At 43.8% G+C, this 22,683-nt stretch overlaps 1 protein-coding gene across 7 annotated transcripts in view; it reads right to left on the minus strand.

The window, feature by feature from the left end:
* NHSL1 (NHS like 1) overlaps window positions 1-22,683 on the minus strand; it is a 166,684-nt gene that overhangs the window by 72,566 nt on the left and 71,435 nt on the right. The window contains exons 1-2 of one of the 7 annotated variants that reach the window (XM_040551764.1): window positions 13,433-13,503; window positions 12,943-13,071 (exon numbers count right to left, since the gene is read on the minus strand). The exons of the other annotated variants lie outside the window; for them this stretch is intronic. Coding sequence (XP_040407698.1) covers window positions 12,943-12,967 — 25 coding nt within the window. The 5' untranslated portion in view covers window positions 12,968-13,071; window positions 13,433-13,503. Of the gene's footprint in view, window positions 1-12,942; window positions 13,072-13,432; window positions 13,504-22,683 lie in introns of those variants that run through there. 7 annotated transcript variants of the gene reach the window in all.

Raw genomic sequence — 22,683 nt, forward strand, 5'->3', positions numbered from 1 at the left:
AAAACCATGCAGAGATTGCTCCACATACTTCTGGTATATTTGCTTCCAACAACAGCCCTTTTCTGCCTCTTTATATACAAACCTCTTGTGCTGAGCTATTATAATCTGGAACAGCCTTCCCGTATCTCCCTGCCTCAGCAATTCTCAGCACACCCATGACTCTCGCTTTTATACCTTAATTTCATTTTTCCTTTGCTGTTATGTAATAGCCCTCTGTAATTATTTTTAATCCAATAAGTATTTTGAGATATGGCATACGTGTAAGACACTGGAGGAGAAGAAGCACATGTATTACATTATTGGCAGTCCCTGAGCACTTAAAAATACACTTGTGTGTTGCAATTGTTCATCTTTCAATTTGAAAGCCTGATTAAGAGCAACAAACAGTGTCTTTTGTTTGATATCAACTCTTGATCATATTCAAACAAGAAAGCAAATAAAGCCAGCAGTGAAAGCAGCAGGTAGATCAGACAAATCTTACCGTTCTTTGCTGGTTTAGCTCTGCCACCATACGGAAGCGAGGCTCTTGCTGTGGTGAAGCATTTGGGGTGGTACCGTTTGGGAAGCGGACTGCCTCTGGGAAGGGGGGCAAGGCACCCTTGGGCGTGAGGACGGGGACATCAGAGAGATGGAAGCAGTTCCTGGCTTCAGGGGCGAGGTCCCACATTTCTGAAAACACGGAGCAAGAAATGACCCGCCAAAAGCTGTGGGAGCGGGCGGCTCCCAGCCCGGAGGGCCACGCAGGCAGCACCGCAGGCCCACACGCCCTGCAAAAGGAGAAGGCACAGCGCTGGGAGCTGATTTCACAGCCCGTGCTAATGGCAGCTCACAGGGGTGGTAGGATTGCCCAGAGCAGCTCTGCTTATTAACCTCATTACCGTGGTAACAGAGAAGGAAAGAAGCCACCTTCCCGACCCGTTTTCTCCCACCACTCTTTCAGATTTAGAAGCCCGAAGGGGGACATGGAGCAGCAGCGACCCCCCTTCCTCCCAGCAGTTCACCGAAACATGGGACTTCACACTTGAGGAAGGGGGGGGTCAATAAAAACCAAAGCAACCTGTGCTGCTTCACAAAAGCCTCCACCAAAAGCCCTCCGTCCAAAGGCTGCAACCCCTAAGCCCATGTCCTTCTGGAGAGGAGCTTCTCGGCCTGGGACTGATGATGATGCTGACCTCCACACACGGTGCCACCTCCCGCTGGCAGGCGCGAGGAGGCCTGCCTCTGCCGGGGACACAGCCCAGAGCTTGAATGGATCCAAAGCCCTATAGAGAGAGGTCAGTTTTTGGTGGCTGCTCCTACAACCACCTCATTTTCTGCACGCCAGAATGCCTCGAGGAGGTCGGTGCAGAAAAACGCTCTTAGCCTTCACACTAAAGGAAGAAAGAAGCGTGGTTTTGCTAATAGCTCGGCCGCACACTCACTCGGCTCTGGGTGTCCCTCTCAGCGCGGCCCTCGCCACCTCCCCGTCCCATGGGACCTCACAGCCGCCGCTCCAGGCTACGCGCCCTCTTCCCGTGGCACTCGCTACTGCGGGCGTAGCTTTTCATAGTCATCGCTGGCTGATTAAGATAAGGTAGTTTCATTATTTTTAAACGCACAGCCAATGAGAAAAGTAACCCCGTCGCACGCTTCTGCCCGCAGCCTAAGGAAAGCTTGCGCCTCAGCAAAGAGAAGCATGTTGAAAGAGCTAAACCAATATTTTATATCAAATATCATCACATTAACCTGGAATGGGTCGGTACGAAATTTTTAATCTAAGTCATCACATTTGCTTGCAAACTGTATTTATGCAAGATAAACCAGTTAGAATTAGCTTCTTAGGAGTTATGGCTAGATACAGCCTGCATACTTTACAGCAGGTCACATAAAGGCTTTTTAAAAAAAGTAGGTAAACTCTCGGATTTACAGATCACGGCAGAGGAATGCATCAAATTCCATAAGAAAGAGTAATGACAAAAATATGTGGCCATTACCATGGAAAGATTAGGTTAATGAGGAGCAGTACAAAGTAGCAGTATTTCAATCCAAGACAAAGTTACACCCTAAGAATGTTCTTCTTGAGCCCAGGGATCAATAAGATATCCATATGCTATGTAAACTTTTAGTATCAATTACATAGTCTTGCTTTTTTTTACAAAAAAAAAAAGAAGCAAAGTGATTTGTCCCTTTTGTATCTTCTACAGCAGACTTTCTGGAGTGCTGTTTCATGCAGAATACACAGTTACTGGCTGAAGGCAACTGTTCTTAAAATTACAGTATCTGATTTGGCAACAAAACGATTAAACAAAAGTGCTATAGCTGCTTCAGCCTACCAGCGCCCTTCTTTTTTGGCACCTCAAGTTACTGCTCTGCGAAAGAACACAAGTGAAATGGTGAGCTTCACAAAATCATCTGGGAAGGGCAGTCATCTGTGTACCTGCCACAGTCAGCACACAAATTAATATAGCCCATTGTCTATGGGTTTCAATTTCTGTCTGTTCAGTAGCAATAATAATAATAATTCTAAAATTCCAAGCAATATCCTCAAAAATAAGACCCCCTCTAGATTACTCTCCCCACATGCAGGCATTATTGGGTCAGGGAAGAATTTTGTATTCAATATCCCTGACTGAGCAATGCAAAATGTATCTTGGCCCACATCAAAAACACAAACCACGACACAGTAAATTTATATAATTTTCCAAGTCTGTGCTTCTGGTAATTTCAAAATTACGTGTTATGGAATTACAGATTTTGACAAAATACATCTTCCTCAGACTATTGATCAAGGTAAGTCTGGAGCTGAACAAATCATTATAAACTTTGCTGCTCTTCAAAAGAGTCACTCAGCTTTTACATGTATTTTGTCCCTCCCGTTAGATTTATTTTTAAAGAAAAATGACCATAAAGCCCCACAAATTAGGATGATAATTCAAGACTAGGTTTCAAATTTTTAGTGGAAAAGTAAAATTATTTTAAACCGATTTAAAAATAATCCATTAAGAAAAGAAGCCAGAAGAAAATCAAAATATAGATGGACGTAAGATGGACATATGGACTTTTTTTCACCAAATAAAACAATAAACGGCATAACAAGCTCTTTATATTGTGAAAGAAAGCAAGAACAGAAAGCCATGTTTCAAAATCTACAGACTTAATTACATCCCAGGTAGATTTCAAGTTAAAATCAAGAAAGAGTTTCTAGTCTTTGAAATTCCAGCTAGAGGATGAGGGGAAGCTTCTCTCTGCAGCCACTATTGCAAAGACAAAAAGCACCAGGGTCCCACAAAGATAGCAAGGGGCTGGCTCAAGCTGCCCACTGTTGAGTTTTTGTGGATAAAGTTTCCAGGCATTCCGGTGTATGCAGGAAAACTGGTTCTCTCACTGATACTGATCTGCAAGCCTGGGTTATCTGGGGTCTTCTGATATTTCCAACCTAAAACTAAAGAGTTATTTCAGCTCCAAAATTTTAAGAAAAACAGCAGCAAAAATTTTAATCCCTTAAAAAAGATCCACAGAATTATCCGAACAACGGCTGAGCACACTGGCTGTTTACTTAGCACTTGGCAGCCATAGGAATCTCGCCTTCAAGAAACTGCATTTTCGTGATACTTCAGTCACGCCTTCTATTCAATCAGGTTCTCTCAGTTCAAGTGATGAATCTGTGGTGTGTTTTATTACTTTAAATGTAAACATAAATGTAAATTTCCTAATGCAAATGTCTTTCGCAAACTTGAAGTGATTAGCCCACATATCCACATGAGCTCGTGCTTATGTAGAGTCTGATAAGCAGAGCAATCTCTCCCCAGGAAAAAACCACAAGGAGCCATCAGAGACCTTGGAGCTACAAGCTGCTTGGCCCACCGGGGTTGAATATACCTCGTGGCAGCAGTCCCGGGACAGCTGTGTGGCAGTGGCACTGTCCTCGCCAGTCACACTGCTACAGGGCACGACCAGGGTCACAACAATACAATTTGGACACTTGGACTAAGGAAAATAAGGCTCTGAAAAGAATCAGAAACTGTTTTCCAAATACTGTTTGAGCAGGTAAAATAGTCCAACTCCCCCCCACCCCCACCCCCTTCTTAAGTATATCCTTGGCCTCAATCCTGCCAAGGGTTGTTGCTGCCACCTAGAAATCAGCACACAGTAGCACACAGGAACAGTTTCGTAAAATGGAACTCCATGGCACAGAAAAGTGTTGTTTTCAAACCCTCAGAAGGTAATGAAGAAACCAAGACAACTTGACAGCTTTCATTCACCTTTTCAAAATCGTTTTTCCAAAATTCTCAAAATGTAGCGGTATAGCAGGAATGTGAAAATATATATATATATATTTCTAAAATTCTAATTAAGATACTAAGTACATACTACTAGTCGTAATTCCACAACCTTCATCACTCCAAGTACGTTCCCAGTTCTCCCTCCCTCCCTCCCTCCCTCCCTCCCAGTATGCTGCCAGGAGGGAAGTTTAAAACCAACTTTCGTCCTTCTTCCTTTGGTGTCTCCACAAGCTGCTTGTTTTCCAGCAGGCACCTGGTTTGCATGGGGAAGGACAGCTATCCACAGGGTGCTACTGCTCAAGTGATGCCTCCTGGTTGCCAGCAACTACAAAAACCTCTTGAATTCACCTGACATATGAAAATGTGACAAAAAGTATACCGATGGATTTAAATGAGAATGGGGATGGATTAAAAAATTGGAAACGGAAAGGGCCCAGGATGCTGTGCTGGAAAGAGAGTTTTAACAGATCTCTGTATTAGGAGGATTCCCAGGCCAAGAAAGACCTTGTAACAGGCAGCCTACAGAAAGACACTGCGGTGTTTTGCCACCTGTGTAACTACAGCGCGTCACAGGTAAAGGGCAAGGGAGAACTGACGGGTGTCAGCGAGGTCCGAGGTCCCTGCGAGAGCCGGCAATCTGTAAAATACAACTCCTAAGGAAGGCGGAGTGCACCCAGTGCTAGAATAAGAGAGGAGAAGCCCATCGGGCCCAACCAGCCGGAGCTGGCAGGATTTCTGCCTCAGCAGCACCTGTAGCTCCGTGTGAGGGGAGTGTCCGAACACCTGCCAGGCAGTCCGATGCCAGCGGGGCCTGATGCCAGCAGGGCCTGTGCCGTGCCCTACTCCCCGCCTGGCCTCCAGTGCAGCAGAACACCACAAAGACACCGCAATTAAGCGTGTGAGGAGATCGTTCTTCCTGGCCCTCACAGTCCCCAGACCTCCAGGTAGCCAAACGACCTCTGCCACAGACTCCACTTACGGGCTCTACAAATTCTAACTTACACTTTACCGAAAGTTATCAGGAGCCATCTTAAAAACACTTCTTTGTCCACATTATCCTGTTTGGAAGTCTGTTCCACAACTTCCCTCCTCAGATGGTTTGGGACCTTTTAATGTCTGACTTCAATTAATCCAGAAGTCACTCGTAACCATTCATCTTGTGCCAATACAGTCCTTTAACTTGAGCAGGTTTCCTCCCTCCTTGTGATATTTACCTCCCAAGCTACCAGCTAGACTAAATAAGACCTGCGTTTGTAATCCCTCTGCATAAGACCAGCAATTAAGCTTAAAATATTTTCAAATCTGAAGGTCCAGATAAGTTACACGAGAGCTTTAAGTGCCAGAAACATTTTCTGAATTTTTTAAAATATAGATAGAAAAGAGTGGGATGCTCTAGAGGACTGGAAGGCAGGCAACACTGGGATAGCATTAAAATAAGATGCCTGGGGTAATTATAGACTGTTTCACCAGACAGTAACCACAGGCAAGATCACAGCTGTGGCAGGACTTTGAATAAAAGAATTAATAAAATTTCCATCTCTTAATGCCAGGCAATGTGCTTTCCCAGGAAGCAGGTCTCCCATTTGACAAAAGTTTATGGCATTTCCCCAGAAGCAACACCAGTCTTCTGCACAAATGCTGCTGGGGGAGAAAAAATGCCAATGTAGACGAGTGACAAGCATGGACAGTACGAATCTGGTAATGTTATACTTAAACAATGTGAAATCGTTACTAAGCTTAAACCACTGAAAAATGTGTGGAGATATTTATAGGCTCCAAGTATGTGCACGCTCTTTTAAAGACCACTTCAACACGAAATTCTTTCAATACTTATGTATCCCATCAGCTGTGCACGCTACTTTTTGCTTATGTTTTCATATTCTCTAACCTGCACACTTTTGCTGTGTAAAATTAACAGAGTTGGCTTCTTGCTGCAATTTGGCAGGAATTCGCCGCCCTCTGCTACTGCGGTGCACAGCAATCACCATCTGCACTGTGCTCGCCAGCCCCAGGGTGACTGGGGGCGTTAACAGGTATTGCCTGAAAGCAAACGTTAGCAGGTCACGGAAAACAGCAAGTGGTCTTCCTATGATTCATTTACTATCAGTCCCCCTTCAGGATTGCTGTGTTGTGTCAGTTGTGCAAATGGTTCCTGTTGCAGCCTGCAATGAAGTAGACACGGAGCAGAAAGGCAGGGAATGCGTTAAATGCTCACGTGAAAGTAAAACTAGAGGCAGAGAAAAAGTTACATGTTAATTATCTGTTTGTGACAGTAGACAAGTCAATTTTCAAAGAGTCTTAAAGACTGAACAACAACACCTGAATAAACCAATGGATCATGAGCATCAAGTATTCCTGTGTGTGTTTACACCAGACTGTGTTTAAAAAACACAAGCTCCAATCACCTACCGAAAGACAGGCACGTACAGAAACCTCTCCTGACCTCCACATTTCCAATTATCAGCTAAAGGTCTGCTGAAGGGGAGGTTCAATACTAACTGCTTTCACATCCAAATCCATGCAGCTCGCGTTGTCTCCATGCCAATTTAGGGTGAGTTTCCCCCTGTGTAGCAGGGCAAAAGACCCATGTGCCCTGGGGAGGGCTGGCATGCCTACCGGAGGAGATTTTTATCTAATGCCTGATTATATTCTGCCCAGCTTCACCCACTGCCATTAGTGCTCTTAAAAATTTAACGGAAAAAATACGTGCCCACACCCTGTTCTGTTACCAAAAAAAGAAAAAAACAAACACACCAAACAAAAGGCATTCATTTGGTAGGGTCTGAGCCTGTGCCATTTGGTGGCCTCTGTCGGGGCAGTCAAACAAGGCAACCCGAAGGAGCGTAACAACATGCTTACACTACGTGTTGAACAAATATATTTATGGGCAATCTCCAAATAATGGAAATGAGAGCTGGGGAATACAGCTCTCCCTGATGGGTCTTCATGGCAGGAGTGACACTGGGCTTTCCCTTTGCTCCATCGACTGCACACAGACCCAGGAACAAGTGGCAGAGGAGGAGCGGGCACTGCCTCAGTGCTCTGCTGCCTTGGAAACTCATTTCACTTTTACATACGCTGCCCTCCTTCCAATGTGTTCCCTACCTTAAGAGAAAAAATAGAAGTACGTGGGGATCTGTGACTCTTCCAAGCACCTGAGCAACTTCAGTGAGGATTTAATTATCTAAACCTATAATCTTCCTTTCGTTATGCTCAATTTCATTCTGCAGTTCCAGGCACGCTTAGAAGTACGTCCTATTCATTGCTCTCTGATATGAGGTGGACAGACCCGTGGCAGATGCTACGAATATGCTTAGCCACGTATGTATCTCTGCACCTCTACATCTCTACTTCCTTCTGCATGGGGTAATAAAAGTTCTTGTTTAATCAACAAAAACTCCAAACTTCAAGCAATCTTAAACACTCAAATCTCTTCGGTATCAAAGCAACAATTCGTTTGTTTGCTCAGCACATGAATACGCCACGTCTGACAGACCTCTCTAGCTGTGCATTGCCATGGCAAGAATTCACACAGATGTAATTGTTAAGACCAAGCTATGTGAAGACTTCCCCTCAGTGGCAGGCCTCAGCTGCATCACAGATGCACCAGGCAGTGATCGGCTTGGATGGGGACAGGAAAAGAAGTGGCAAAGAAAACAGCTTGGAACAAGCACAGCAGGAAGAAGAACTCCGTGAAATACCGGAGAAACGAAGAACAGCAGAGCTCTTCTTTCAGAAGCAGGCTTACTAACTCAAACAGTCCCGTGCTTGAAATTTAATTCTGATTTGCCTGTACTAATTCTGCATTTCTTCAAATGGCTTTTAGATTTTGAAGAATTACTGATGAGAAGCGTCCTCAAAGTTACTTACACTATTAAAATAACATACAACATAAAAAAAAAAAAAACACCACAAAATGAATGGGTCTGACTCACAAGCCTGATTGTGATAACACAGAACTGAGACAGGAATAAAAAAAAAATGAAATGAAGCCAGAGGAACAAATACCACACAATCAATCAGCTGCTTTCTTAAGCTTAAACCAAACACTAAATTCTGCAAAGGATCTTCGCTTTGACAGATTACTCCATTTAGATTACTGCAAGTCCCCTCCCTCACTTTGACTTGCTGTTATATGAACGAATTAAAACTTTAAGCAGAAAGAAATAAAAAAAAGAAAGCAACTTGTACACATTTTGGCTTGCCCAGTTCAACTTGGAAAATGCATTTGTTTAAAAACATCAGAGAAAATCTGTTTCTGATTTCAAACATTGGATATTTTATGAGAACATTGCCAAGAAAAGAATCCAAGGAATGTCCTTACATGCACAGAACACAGGAGACAACTGGTGAGCAGTCCTGTGATCTTTAAAAAAAAATAAAAATAAAAAAAAAAATCTGCATTTCTACCATGGATCCCTTCTCCAGGGAACAAGCAGCACATGCCTGGGATTTTTCATGGATAGCTTCTATCATAACTTCTTGCTATTATTAGTATAAAAGACTTCCCTCTCAAATCCACAGCTGTAAGACAAGCAAGGATGGAAAATACATCCCAAGTGCAGGCAAGCAGTAAGCACACATGCTTGCTTTACAGCGTTTTCTTGGCACTCTTCGCCTTCAACAAAAACTACGAACCAAAGAGAAACTCTAGGCAAATATTACAGAAACATGATCTCATTTTTCAGCACATGCCAACGAACCGAGGCTCACGACCTTTTTAGGAATTAATTCTTTTGGGAGAAAAGGCGTTTAATTCTTCCATTCGTATGTCTCCAATTCCAAACAACCGTAGCAATCACGCCGCATCGTCTCTTCTGAGGATGCCCAGCTCCGAACAAGCCCCAAGGCGGCTTGTGCTGCACGTGGCGAGGGGGAGCCCAGGTCTGTGCCGAAGAACCAGGTGCTGCCTGCAGGAGGGTGCAGCACTGGGGCCACCCCAGCACCCAGCGCAGGAGGGCTCGGGTCACCCTCCCAGCCAGGAGGAGCCGGGGTGCTGGATGTGTGTGGGCAGAGGGCCAGGCTCCTAAACCTACACGGGCCCCAGTTTTAGAGCAGGGATTTCATCACTGATCCTACGCATGCCGAGCACATCCACACCCACCTAATACACCTCAAACTCAGTCCCTAAACAAACTCAGTGCCCATCATTTGTCATATCAAGGCTGCTCATCACAATCAGACTGAGAAAACAACATGGGAGTCAGGGTAGCACGTAAACAACCGCACCACTTCTCCCAGAGCCTTCAGAGCCTAAACAAAAACAGTATCTGAGAGACAGACCTGCTGTGCTGTTTCGAAGACAAACAAATCCTCCTCCTCAATGAAAGGACTGGGGCAAAACAACTTCTCTCCATCGCACGTTAAGGTTAACGGGAAGAAATCAGTGATAACGCCTTAGCTGATTATTTCAGGATCATGATTTTCAAAACCACGCTAATAATGTAATAGACAATAATTGCTGCTTCTAAAGGTAGGGAAAAGTCTACTACAATCTCATAAAACAGTGCACAGCACAGTAGGTTAGAGAAAACAGTATGTAAGAAGCATACAAACAGGAAAAAACTAAAACATGGCAATCAAAATATATTGCTATCCAACAAAACTCTCTAGTACCTGCACTGTTTTGAAGCACAGCCCTAAGATGGGCTTTTGTGCCTGGAAATTGGCAACTTATCCAGAAATGCAATCTGAAAAATTTAAAAACACTCTTTCCATACATTCAACTTGAGATTAATAAAAAAGCAAGCATAGTTCAGTTTTATCATGTACCTTTCTGTACAAAGTCATCTGCTGAACATCTCTGAAAACTTTACTCCTTGGTTCATTTTCTATCAGGTGCTCTAGGTCAGAGGAGACCAAGTCTTATTAGCTGCCTAGCTGCCCAACTCACTTGAAAATCTTTCATCTATTATGCTCTTTATTTAAACAATAACTTCTATTCTGCATCTCTAAGTTAATGCTCTAAAAAAGCTTCAGCTGTCACTGTTTCTGAATTCCAGTAATCCACTGAACTATGTCATGAACTGCAAACCTCTTGCTCTGCAGTTAAAATATTTAAATAGAGGTGTTCTGTTTTGTCTGTGGGTTTGTTTTTTTTTGTTGTTGTTGTTGTTGCTTTTTAAACTTTGTACACAGTAGCAATTTTTTTTAAGATAAACTGATACACAGCAAAATTGTGTCATTAAATTAATGAAGGTTTTGTCTAGATTCCCTGACTGATTCACCAGCAACTGATTCATTAGTGCAAAATTTGCAGGAATTGAACTTTACTTCTGCTTTTTAATTAATGGTTGGCAAGCGTACCAAGATGCTTCCTGGGGATTTTTGACAAATAAAAGACATTGGTAGAGTGAAAATAGTCAACATTTTGAAGCAACTTAGAGAGAAGAGCAAAAGCTTCTGAACAAGGGTTGATGCGCACTCAAGTACTTAACTTAATTGCTATCCTTTCACAGGGAAAGGACATTTTTTACCACTCCTAACTCCTTCCTTACAACAGCTCTCTGCTGTTGCCTTTCAACAACGGCTTCTTACTTTCTTCAGTAAGAAAAGGAGAGCGGCACTAACACAGATTTTGAATGAAAACAGAAGTACAGATGTTAAACAAAAATAATGAGCTTTTCTCAGTCTTTTCAGAACCACATTCTCAGGAAGTCCAATTAAAGAAAATAAGCATCTCCCTTCTGCCTTGGGCATGCAAACCCTTGTCTTTGTACTATGGCTGTGCAGCACGTCTGACCCAGCAGAGCAGCGGGGGTTTCCATCAGGCATCCACATCACCGCAGCGGCACCGCTCCCTGCTCCTCTCCAGGCTCTCCGCTGGGGCCCACGCGAGTGGGGCCACGGCTGGGCCGCCACAGGGCCCTCCCTGCTCCATGCAGGAGCCACCACAGAAGTTCCTGCGATGCAAAGCTCGCCCTTTTGTCTGCTGTGCATCGTCCTGCAGGATTCGCAGGGCCGCGATGTCCCACTCCCTGCACGCAGGAACAAAAGCGGCGATAAATCCGCACTAGCACATCGCCAAACAAAACCCTCCGGCCGCACAGCTCCTCACCTCTCGGGCAGAACATCCCGCAGCAGTCCCTTCCCCGGGGCACGCTGCCTGCAGAGGGAAAGCGGCTTAGGACCAGCGGGGAAAAGGCTCCCGGTCCTCTTCCGTGGGGCCCAGCAGGCCCAGGCCCCAGCACGTCGTGTTGTTGCGGTGTCGCTGCTGCAGGCCCAGCGTGGTCTGCGCTGGGAAAACGGCGCTTTAGCCTGATGCTGTGGAATATATGGCAGGTCTTACCTCTCCAGAAAGCGCTTCGTTTTCTGTTCCAGATATAGGTATATGCCCAATTAATAATCAGAAATTAGGAGTTGGACTCGACAATCCTGGCGGGTCCCTTCTAACTCGGGCCTGTGATAGGATTGTAAGAATATGCAGCTGTGTTCGGATGGCAGTCAGAGACAGCTTTCTTCACCTGAATGCTAGTTAGAGACAGGGCACTCCTCCTCCCAGCTTTCTGTGTGAAGGTATAAGTAAAATGCCAAACAGGGCTGTATCTTGACTGACTTCTCATTTTATGACGAATACATTTAGGACAGTCAGGACCAGCACAAACCCCACAAAGGTACATTCCCTCTGCACAGAGAGGGGATTCCCACTAACTTCTCAATTCTCGGGGCACTAGATTTGCACAACACAGTCCAAAAATACTGTTTATTCCCTTCTGTGTGCAGAATGTTTCCTGAGCTCAACACAAGAGATTAATTTCTTGCTAAAAAGAGCTTTTGCATACAGCTTATTTCTGCACAGGACACCTATAGGAAGACAAGCACTCAACTTCATATTTTATTTTTGTAAGGGTCACAAGCAGCTGCCACCAGCTCCACTGCTTACTGGTGATACTTGGGTCCGCATGCAGCACACTAAGTTAAAGTGGTGTTGACCAACTTCTGTAGGGCCTGGTCCTAAAAAGCAAAGAAATAGAGGAACTAGGGAGCATTCCCTAGGGTAAGGGTCATGGTAACCTCCCTTACTAACAACTTAGAATTGTAGCCCTCTCCAAATACATTAGTTGTCCTAAAATTCTTCATGTAAAGCCAAATTGTGATAAAGAACACATGTAAACATGTTATTTTTGGGCAGAGCTCTAGAAATAAAAAATAAATTTAAAAAAAATAAAAAAATGGTTCAAACACCTTGAAGGCAGTAGTTTAGACCACAGACGATGAAGCAGCACTAATGAGATGCCGAGTACCATTAGCCATGCTTAGATCTTAAATATCACATTTCAGGGATCTGTCACCATGTAAGAGAAGTTGCTTCATTTTAGAGCGAGCTAAGAGCAGACTGCTGTGGCTGAAATGTGGAGACATTACAGTGGAACAGCCCCAAATCCAGTTTTTATACAGCTTAGCCTGCCTTTTCTTTTTTTTTTTAAACATCTGATTGAAAATGTACAGACTAATTTCAAGATTTCCTTATGCTCTAAGAAGAAAAGACCCTTTCCTCTTAATTCATTTTTCTGGTGTTCCAAGCATACACGCACTGTTTGCTGTTGTAATTCTTCAGAGGGCTCTAGGAATACACTTGATATATGCAAAACAAACAGAAACATACTGGAGCTGGAGGAAGGTTCCTTGGCTACCAGAGGGATTTAAAGGTCCAATCTTGTTAAATCTACTCATTAATTACCTGGAAGAGGAAGTAAGAAGCACATCAGTGGTATTCACAGGGGACTGGGAGCAGCTGTGAACACCCCAGTGGGGACTGAGAAACAACACAGCAGATTCTAGGGGAATCACAAATATGAGCAGAAAAATACTGAAAAGAGAGAAAAAGAGCAATCAAGCCCACACAGACACAGTGGGAAAAATGTAAATAAAACAAGTCAGAGGATGCCACCTACAGAACAGTGCTATTGTCTGAGAAATCAGACACAGCCCAGACGCAACGTGGTAGTGAAGTGCTGAAAAGCCTGAAGTTGCTCTGGGCCATAGCACCAGTAGCACGTGCTGCTCAGAGCGGGCTTGGGCCGGCATCCCCCCCCCCCCCACCAAGGGCGGCCCGGCTGCAGCAGAGATGCTCTCCAGCAGCCTTTCCTGAGGCAACCTCTGTCCTGTTCAACAGCTCCCTTTCTGCCCTCATCAGGAGTGGAGTGGGGAAGCCTGAAGGGGATCCCCACCTTCCTGATGTCTGTGGGAAAGAGGGAACTCATTCAAAAACAAAAACCAAGAGAACAAAATTAAAAAAAAAAAAAATCAAACGAGGGAAGCCCGAGCCACCAAGCGTGGGGTCTTTTGAAGTGCCTCTACTGTCCCATAGGATGTCAGTCATGGGGTCAAAGAAACAGCAAGGAAAAAAAGAGCTTGCCTTTAAAGCCACTGGTTGGGGATCAACCTAGCTTCTATCTGCTTCCATAGCTTATCCAGTGATGGCTTAAGGCAAAACACATGTGCTGCTGAGGAACTGCAAAGCACCACCACCTCATTTTTGCAGCTATGCCTCTAAATGAGAGTGGCCACATGCAGGGCAGGTCCAGCTGATGTGGGTTTACATTAGTGGATGTGTAAACCATGTAAAACATTGGTTTATGTGGGTGCTCCGAAAGCCCTCCTGGGAGAGGAGAACTCTGGAAATAGGGACACATGTTTTCCATCTCCCAAACACCCCAGGTAGTTAGACCTGCCAAGGAAGAGCCGACGCAGCCTGAGGTGTCTGGATGTTCTCTGGCACCTGTGACATTTGCAGGAGCTCACACCTGGTCCCGAGCCCCACCAGACAATTAGTTCTCTGACTGCTCACAGTGCACTGTGCTGTCTGTGACACTAAGCAATCAGGCCTCTCCTTGTACTGGGGTGCTGAACTCTTACGGAAATAATATACAAATGTCTTCCAAGCGGCAAATTACGAAGTATAACTGACTGAATAAAGCATTCTGTATCAAGCTGAATATGAAGAGAGAGCTGCAAGTGTGAAATGGTGCCTCCAGAAATGCTAGTGCCCACCACACCTACCGTATCAGGGCAGAAGCACAGGAGGTGATGCCAACTGCCACGGCCACCGCTCACGAAGGCACTGCTCCTGCTAACTGGATACTAAACACACTGGTTTGATAGAGCAGACCATGACTGACACATGGAGAATTATGCCATTCCCCATATATAAATGGCCATGTTTTATAAGGGCTGGTCATGGTCACCTGAAAAGTTTTAATCACATGAAGTCAGGAGGTTTGACACATCGAAACTATTCTTTCTTGCTCTCAAGTCAAACTTAGAAAAAAAATATGTATGTACTTGTAGCATTTGTTGCTACTAAGGATTGCACCATTAAAACGAGCATGGAAAAAAGCGCAGATGTCTGCCCAACTCATGGAAAAAGGATCAGGACTTGGGCACTTTCTGTCTTGCTTCACGTGTTGCTGTACCGCAAAAGCGCATCCCAGTGTGACCGCCAGCCAGCAGGGCTGTTGGGACGTCTAATTAAACACTGTTTCCTTTAGAACCAAAGTGGTCTGTGGAGACCTATGTTTCTGATACCCTGGACGGGCGCCAACTATTGAAAGAGATTTTCTAAAGCCTGAATCATTCTGACACATTTCCCTTTCAAACTGTGCATAAAGCACACAAACAAAAAGCCCTGAAAAATTATCCAAAGAAAACAGCTGGAGTAAAAATACAATTTTCGACTAGAGGACAGTCACAGTCCCACACCGCTTGTCTCCAACCAGCCCCAGCACTAAGAAAAGCCAGACCCTGAGCCTACCAGGCGTGGTGGCCGCATGGGTGATAAGAGGGGCGAGGTAAAGGAGGTCAGCACCGGCATATGCTTAAAGGGACAGCATCGACTCGGACACCGAGCACTGGATGAAAATTATTAACTATTATTTTGGTAACTAGCACCAAACATTCTCCTAACTGCAAAGCAAGAGAAAATATTTTGCTACTCTCTCTTGCGCTTGATATTATTTTATTACCAGTTCCACTTGAGGAATTTTTCACTGATTAGGGTGGAGTTTCCTCACACAGTGAGGGAGGAAAGAAATATTTTAAAAATTATTATAGAAGATGAAATTGGTTTGGAGAAGGTCACAGCAGACCTGGCAAGACAAACGGCTCATTCAGATGATGAGGCTGAAAGTACGTCCTTTCAAGCAGAATCCACAGGGAATAATTAGAATAACCCCATCGATCCATTCAAATAACTCAAACTGATAAACATTTACCACAGCAAGAGGTAAAAGGTGGTGTCCAGTCCCGCTAAAAATAATGCATGGAGGTGACTTATGGTGAATGGACCTTCCCAAATTACCAGTGAAACAGCAAGCATAAAGCTATGCACATACTTACAAGCTGTAGTCTTACAGCTACAGGGCCTTGTCATACCTCTCAAGGCTGGCACGAGAAACTGATTTTCCAAATATTCAAAGGTAAAGAAATTTGAGTTTTAAGCGCTTAAAAGCAACAGGGAAAAACAGGGCCACTATAAAAATCTGTAAATGTTGCCCATAATTAAACTTATTTCTAAAACAACCTTTTTCCAATAAAACCTCTGAAACCACTTCAGATTGTTTTCTTAGAGAATTAAGCCGAAAGTGCTATCACCTTACTTGAAGGAGGCATCTAGTTCCACTTCTGTCATATCTAAATTCAGGAGCCGAATTAAAATTCTTTATTTATCTACCTGTTTGCTTCATCAAAAGCAGCTTTTTAAAAGACAGCTTTATTTCTATTCCTACAATAGCTATAGCTAAACTGGCAGAGTTTTCAACTAGATATTACAGACAGCATTTATGAAATTGTGTTATGGCTTCTGCCTATTACAAACAAAAAGTTCTTCTGTAATAAACCCAGGAATCCCTGCAGCTGCAAAGTGTTTAGCATTAAAACCAACAAAATGAATGATTTTCAGAAAGGGTTATCTTCTGCCTTAAGTGAGGAAGAAAACAAACAAAATGAAGTCATGAATTAGTTCGCCTTATCTTTTGTTTGCCTTACTCTTCAGACCAAGGGCACGGAAAGGACAAAATCTTTTTAAGAGTTGCTGCAGGTCAAGAAAGGAATCTGCAACCAACTTCTCTAAATTCATTCAGGAATTTATTTGCCACAGAAGTTGAACAAAGAGGACAAAATGTATAAAGGCTCCCTGTATGACAAGGAGAAAACTAATTGCACCGAAACTGACAGTCCTAAATTTCAAGAGAGGCAAGAGGAGAAATTCTGAAGAAAAAGCCTGGAAAAACAACAGGCAATCCCATAACTTCAATGTGCTGTTAAAGGATCTACTCCTAAATTGATGAAAAAAAATCTTTTTTTTTTTTTCAGAGTTGTGTGTTAAATTATCTTTGATTAATTGATGCAACAGAGCTTTGTCAATGATGTTTATTTTTAAAATGAAACAAAAAGAAAAACCCACAGGCACCTTCGTTTGCCCACTCATCTGTGCATGGCTCCAGCAATACCCCACGGGGTACCATGATTCCACGTGGGTTGCTCCTTCAGACCGACAGGGCATTTCACCAGGGCTGCTGAAGAATGCTCTGAGGTAACGGGGAATATCAAAACTAAGGGTGGCGAGAAGGGCACCTGGAATTACTGCGCTATCATGCCCTTTGTAGGCTAGAAGGCAAATTGCACTTTAACAGGTCAGAGCAACAAAGACAACTGTACCCTTGTGCAGAGTCCTACAAGGAGGAGCAGAGCAGAAGAGGCTGCCTCCCTAAATAGGCACAATTATGACACGAGGTAATCAAATACAGAACAATCATCCTAAGCTCCCCAGGGCTGTCACACAGAGGACAAACACAAAGAAACAAACAGAAATACCAGTTTCTCTTCTGGTCTGGGGAGTACGACTGTGCAGGCAAACCATCAGTACTGGCTGGGAGCAATTTTCATTCACATAGTCAAAAACACTCACCTAACGAACCACAAATAGTCCACCGAACTCAATTAAGCTTTATTAAACCTGAAGTACTTTAAGCCGTTCTCTTTTGGGACACCGAAGTCCTTGAATACAAACGTAGAAGTATTTGCGCTTGACACTCTCTGTCCTTGGGCTGCAAACTGGGCCAGAGCTTTCACCAGGGGCCATGCAGAGAGGGAGGCAGCAGCAGTTTTTAGGTTATTACAGCATTGCAATGGGAAATACTCCTGAATCTTCCCGTTCCAGCTCTTTCCAAGCTACAAACCTGAGCTATCTCCCAGGCGTTTGCTGTGGCTACCCCCAGGGTAGAAAAGCTCCTGCTTCTTCATGGAGGCGCCAGCACGTGTGTGTGTGAAGTGTCAGCACAGGGCAGGGAGAACGAAATGAGCTACTTCTCGTTTGACCTGATTAATTTAATAGGTTTGCTGCCTTCCTCTCAGTCCCAGCTGCATCACAGCCTACCGGCGGCGGTGGAGGAGCTGCGGTCCGCTCGGTGTCGGGCTCAGCTCGCCGTGTCAGCCAGCTGCAGCCCTTGCCACATGTACACTGGTTCCTGCCGAGCGCAGGGAGCCTCTCCCTTGGCAAAAGCGGGTCGAGTTGGCCACAAGTCGAACGTGGAATTTCATACCTGGTTCTGCCACCGCACACCACAGTTACCTCACTTTTATTCTGAAACGAGTACACTGTATTGATCATATAGGGCATCACATGCATTACCCGAGGTTAACGCAATTGAGTTAACAGCCCTGGATGGAAGTTTCTGCGTAGTGTACACTACGCTGTACTCAGGCACCCTTACTCCTCAGCTGTTCAGCACTGTTGATGACAACGGAGAAAAGCAGATTTAAAAGAATCAATGGAAATTACAAGCAAGTACAAACAGACTTCACTTTCTACAAGGCAACAGCCTTTATTATTCATTGGCTTCTTCTGTACCTGTTTCAAGCACTGAAATTAGGCATGACTGACTGAAGCCACGAGCCTGTTTTTTCTATAGCTCCCTCTTTAATTAATACAGTCAACTGGGGAGCTGCCTACGAGAGAGCAATTCGGAGTATTCAGAGTTCAGGGATTCAGCTACGTCTCTGCCTCCCCCTCTCCCTTCCGATACGCAGACACAGCAGCGAACACACACTTTCCTAACTTTGTCAGAAGCCTTCTATTCGGCTCTCACATCTTTTCATTTTGAGTGATGCACCCGAAAACGACACACCAGTTGAAACGCATTTAATTCGCAGCTCACAGCTCCCCTTGGTGCGCTGCAAGTTCCTGGAGACTCAACGTCCAGGGAAACCATCTGCTTCAGGAAGGTGCAGTGCCAAGTCGAAGCTGCCACACCATATGTAAGGGAAGCTCCAGAAGGAGCAGAGGGTATACATATTAATTACCTTCCTTTGGGATGGAAAGCATGCCACCCTCTTAGGTGTCCAACATGCACGCTCACACTGGAAATACACCTCGCGTAGACATCACAAGCACCTAAGCCTTACATTTTAACAGCTGACTTCAGCTCTGGCTTTGGAGCAGCAAGCTACACATGAGGTTATAGTGGAGTTTCCATTTCAATTCACCAGAAATAGACAAGAGTTTTCAAGCTATAAGTGGAAAAAAAGGCTAGTAAATAAATTAAACTTAAATTAAAAAAAAAATAATTAAATGTCAGCAAAAAAAAAAAGCAGATGAATGGATGACTGGATGGAAAATCTAGAGCTTAATTAGCTTTATTTTTATTGAGATTCTGCAGATAAAAGACAGGTAAACATATTTCACAGTTTAAATTACAAGCTGTCAAATCCCTTTTTTAGAAGTTCCAAATACTGTAAGAGAAACTAAATACACTCTTGCAAATTTCATTAGCTTCAGTCATTAAAAACATTCTTAACTTTCAAATTCACTTTTTTTTTTCATTTGTAATACAAATTGGGAAAAAAAAAAAAAGGAGCTATAATATTTGCAACGTCCTGCCAGAACGGTGAGCTATGACCACTCCAAAGACAGACTCCCTCCATTTCAGGGGACAATTCACGAGCAGTTGGCTAACAACTGCATGGAAACAGCAATTTTCATATATGCTATTACTTTATTAGCAGGGAGTAGTAAAGCGCATACAGTGCATTCTCATCTCAAACACGGCATACAACACCTGGAAACATCCGGCCTGCTTTATACAATACAGAGAGCTCAGAGAAAAATGTGGAGGTCAGGAGACATCAGTTTTGCCCCTCTCCCGAGAGGGAAGCATTTGCCCAAATTTTTCAGCCTAAGGATTAGCTGGATTTAAGAGAGAACTAGAGGTGTCCTGGGCACAAAACAAAAGCTGCATATGAATCATGAAATACAACTTGAAACCATTCCTAAAGCTCAAAACCCATACACTTAGAAGGAAAGTCATGGCACCCTGTTCATTTCTTCATCCCTCCAAAGAAGCTAGCAAATGATACGCTCTTCTGAGAGGTGCGCTGCTCTGCCTACTGTGCTAATCCAAACGTCACGTAAAGCTGAACTGCAAGATAAATTGGGTTGTGATGTCCTTTTAACTTTGGAAATGCACGGTTAAGTCAGGTGTCACTTAATTTGCTCGATTTGCATTTCCCAAGATTGTGGTCTTCTCCAGGGACCAACCAAGAAAACTTTTACTGGAGCTACTCTGCAAGTGAAATTCAGGAGATAAAAGCAGGTAGTGTCACTTCAAAGGTGAAGATATGGCTCCACAATAACAGGTGTCAGCAAGCAAACACCTAAATGAGTGACACTGGCAGCGCAGAGCTGCCCAGGAGCTGGGATATTACCTGGGAACCGCAGCCAGCAGAGCTTCAGCCGTTACCTGCCCTTCACCTACCAAAAGCGCACTGAGACAACAGCTCCGAAATGCTGATTCCCCACAATAACTCAGAGCAAGCATGTTCTTGCCAGCTCTTTCATCATAACAAAAAAAATCCACAGTCTCCTAGGAGACTAAGACCCTTTAGCAACGTAAACTTACATTAGTAAGAGGTTACGGCTCTTGGAGGAGACAGCACGCAGACAGCAAAACCAGCCACAGCTATTTGCAGAAGTCTGCTCTGAAACCTCTTCAGCAGAGGCTGCAGCTCGCCACTCACCGCGGCCTGGAGAGGAACAGGTACCCGGCATCCCAGCCCGAAGAGGGAAAGATGTCAGTACGTGTCTAAGGTCACGAACAATTATTTTTTCTCATTTCCATTTTCATCTGAAAGGTTTTGATCGGATGACAAAGAGCAATTATAACTATTTTTTGGATAAAAGATATTTGTGGAATAAAACTAGCAAGGGATTGGAATTTGGGAAGGATTTTATGAAACAAATAGCAATGACAGTCGGATCTATGGTTTTTCATAAAACAAAAGTAGAGAAGTACATCTGAACAAATGATTCTGTGACACAGATCAACTTTTCTTACCTGAACTTAATCTGTTTCTGTAGCTTACAAATTTTTGTTCAGCCAACCCACTTTCAGACTCCCACGTATGGCCACGTTTACCAGAAGACGCGGGAAAGAAGGAAAAGTTTGGATTAAATTTGCAATTAAGTGCAAACATCCAGAAGTTGCTACTTGGAGCTGCAGTTAAGTGCAGAATTTTCAAATAGCTCCAGCTGTTCCACCAGCATGAAGAGTTCTGATTGCCGCTGTACAGCGCTAAAGCTTTAAACAACCCTCTGCTGCTCAACCATACGGACGCACGGGGACAAACAGCACGAGCCTCAGTAACTGCAGCCGTGTCTCTGCTCCCAGCTGGGAACTGCTTCCATAAGTGCACAGCATCCAATGGTGTAGTACGGTGTAGCATCCACACCGTAGTACTAAGATGCAAACCCGACCACATTGTCAAACTCTTAGAACTGCTGCAAACACATATAAATATATCCAATTTTACCTTTGCAAACAGAGCTTACATGGGAAAGGAACAGGTATGACAAGACAAAAAGGGGCCTTCGTATCAAATCACTAATTTTTTCCACTTAAACCTTTAGATTTCTATACACTTCCTCACACATGCGAAATTGTGTGTCTATAAAACATCTGTTTCTTCCCCCCCCCCCCCCCCCCCCCAAAAAAAAACAATCCTTCCACAAAAATGTATATAAAACATGCAGTATGTATTTTGGAGCTAGTCCAGTCTCTGACACAAATGCTTTTGGAGGCTTCCATAAATGATTATTTACGAACTTGCCCAAAGCTTGAAGAATCATTTTCACAGACAGACGCCCCCCCCGCTACAAACCACCACATATTCCTGCCTCTACAAATGCCAGCAGCTCCCTTAGGTTTACAGGCCTTTATCTACGCATTAACTGACACATTCTCTCCCCCTTGAACACAAGGTCTTCTGCAAAAAGCATACAGAAAAAAGCCCTGTTAAATAATTTTGTAGTAGAGAGGTATGGATTCAGTAGTCCTGCTTACGGAGACTTACCAGTTCTTGTTACTCTTACATCTCATCACTAAGGAAAATGTGATTTTCCATGAAATCACCTCAGCCAAACTGGAATACGTAAGAGCTGTGCTCATGATTTAAAAACAAAATTTTAAAATTCATGTGGACTTTAGAAAAAGACCATCCTGATGCTCCATCCTGATGCTCTGAAAAGCAAGCTCTCTGCTGAAGTTAGACGATGTCAGAGCTGTAAATCCTGAAACTACAGGAAGCACTGAAAATATAAACTTGTCGGTGTTATAAAAATTCAGAGCCTAGAGTCCTGATTGTGCCTCTGGAATGCTAAGGAAAATGTATGCAATATTATCAAACTTATTTGATACTACCAAATGTTTAGGCCAAGCACAGATGACATAGACACAGCTAAAGAACATAATTCTTACTGACATAACAAGGCAGCACCAAAACTGCTGCTGTGACAGAAGAAAGGAATTTCTGGAAATTTCAATAATTTATGGAAATTTAATTCCCTGATAACTATGGCATTCCCAGGCAATACTATGCAGGGGATGGTTAGGAAGCTAACTTACAGTTTAGGTATTTCTAAGGTAAGAGCTGTCATCAGGACGTCACAATTACCTCTATCAGACACGCTACAGTGGCACCAAGGGCTGAACACACAAGGAGTTACTCATGAATTTAAAGAAATTTTAGCATTAAAAGAAAGTTTGAAGTTTAGACTGGTTTTGGAAGGGAAAAAAAAAAAAAGGGCACTCCAAACACACTTTTATGTTCAGACTTGGCCAGCAGACAGCAAACTGCCAGTGGCTGCCACCTTTTGAACTCTGTTTGGATTTTCTTTAGAAAGCCCAGTTATAGGAGAAATGAGATTTCTCTGACTAACGAGTGCAAAGAGGTTTTTCAGGTAGAACAGCCTGCTGTAAAAAGCAGCCAAGTTTTTGACTTTCTCGTGGTGCAGAAAGGCTGGAAAGCGACCAAGTGAAGCAGTGGGTGAAAAAACAGAGAAATAAGGAGAGACGGGAGCTGGGGGGAGAGGGCTGGAGAAGGCACACATGGGTGAAAGTCTCCTTTCCACCCACTGCTGCCTGTGGCA

Source organism: Cygnus olor, chromosome 3, assembly GCF_009769625.2.
Source record: "Cygnus olor isolate bCygOlo1 chromosome 3, bCygOlo1.pri.v2, whole genome shotgun sequence".
NCBI classification, from domain to species: domain Eukaryota; kingdom Metazoa; phylum Chordata; class Aves; order Anseriformes; family Anatidae; genus Cygnus; species Cygnus olor.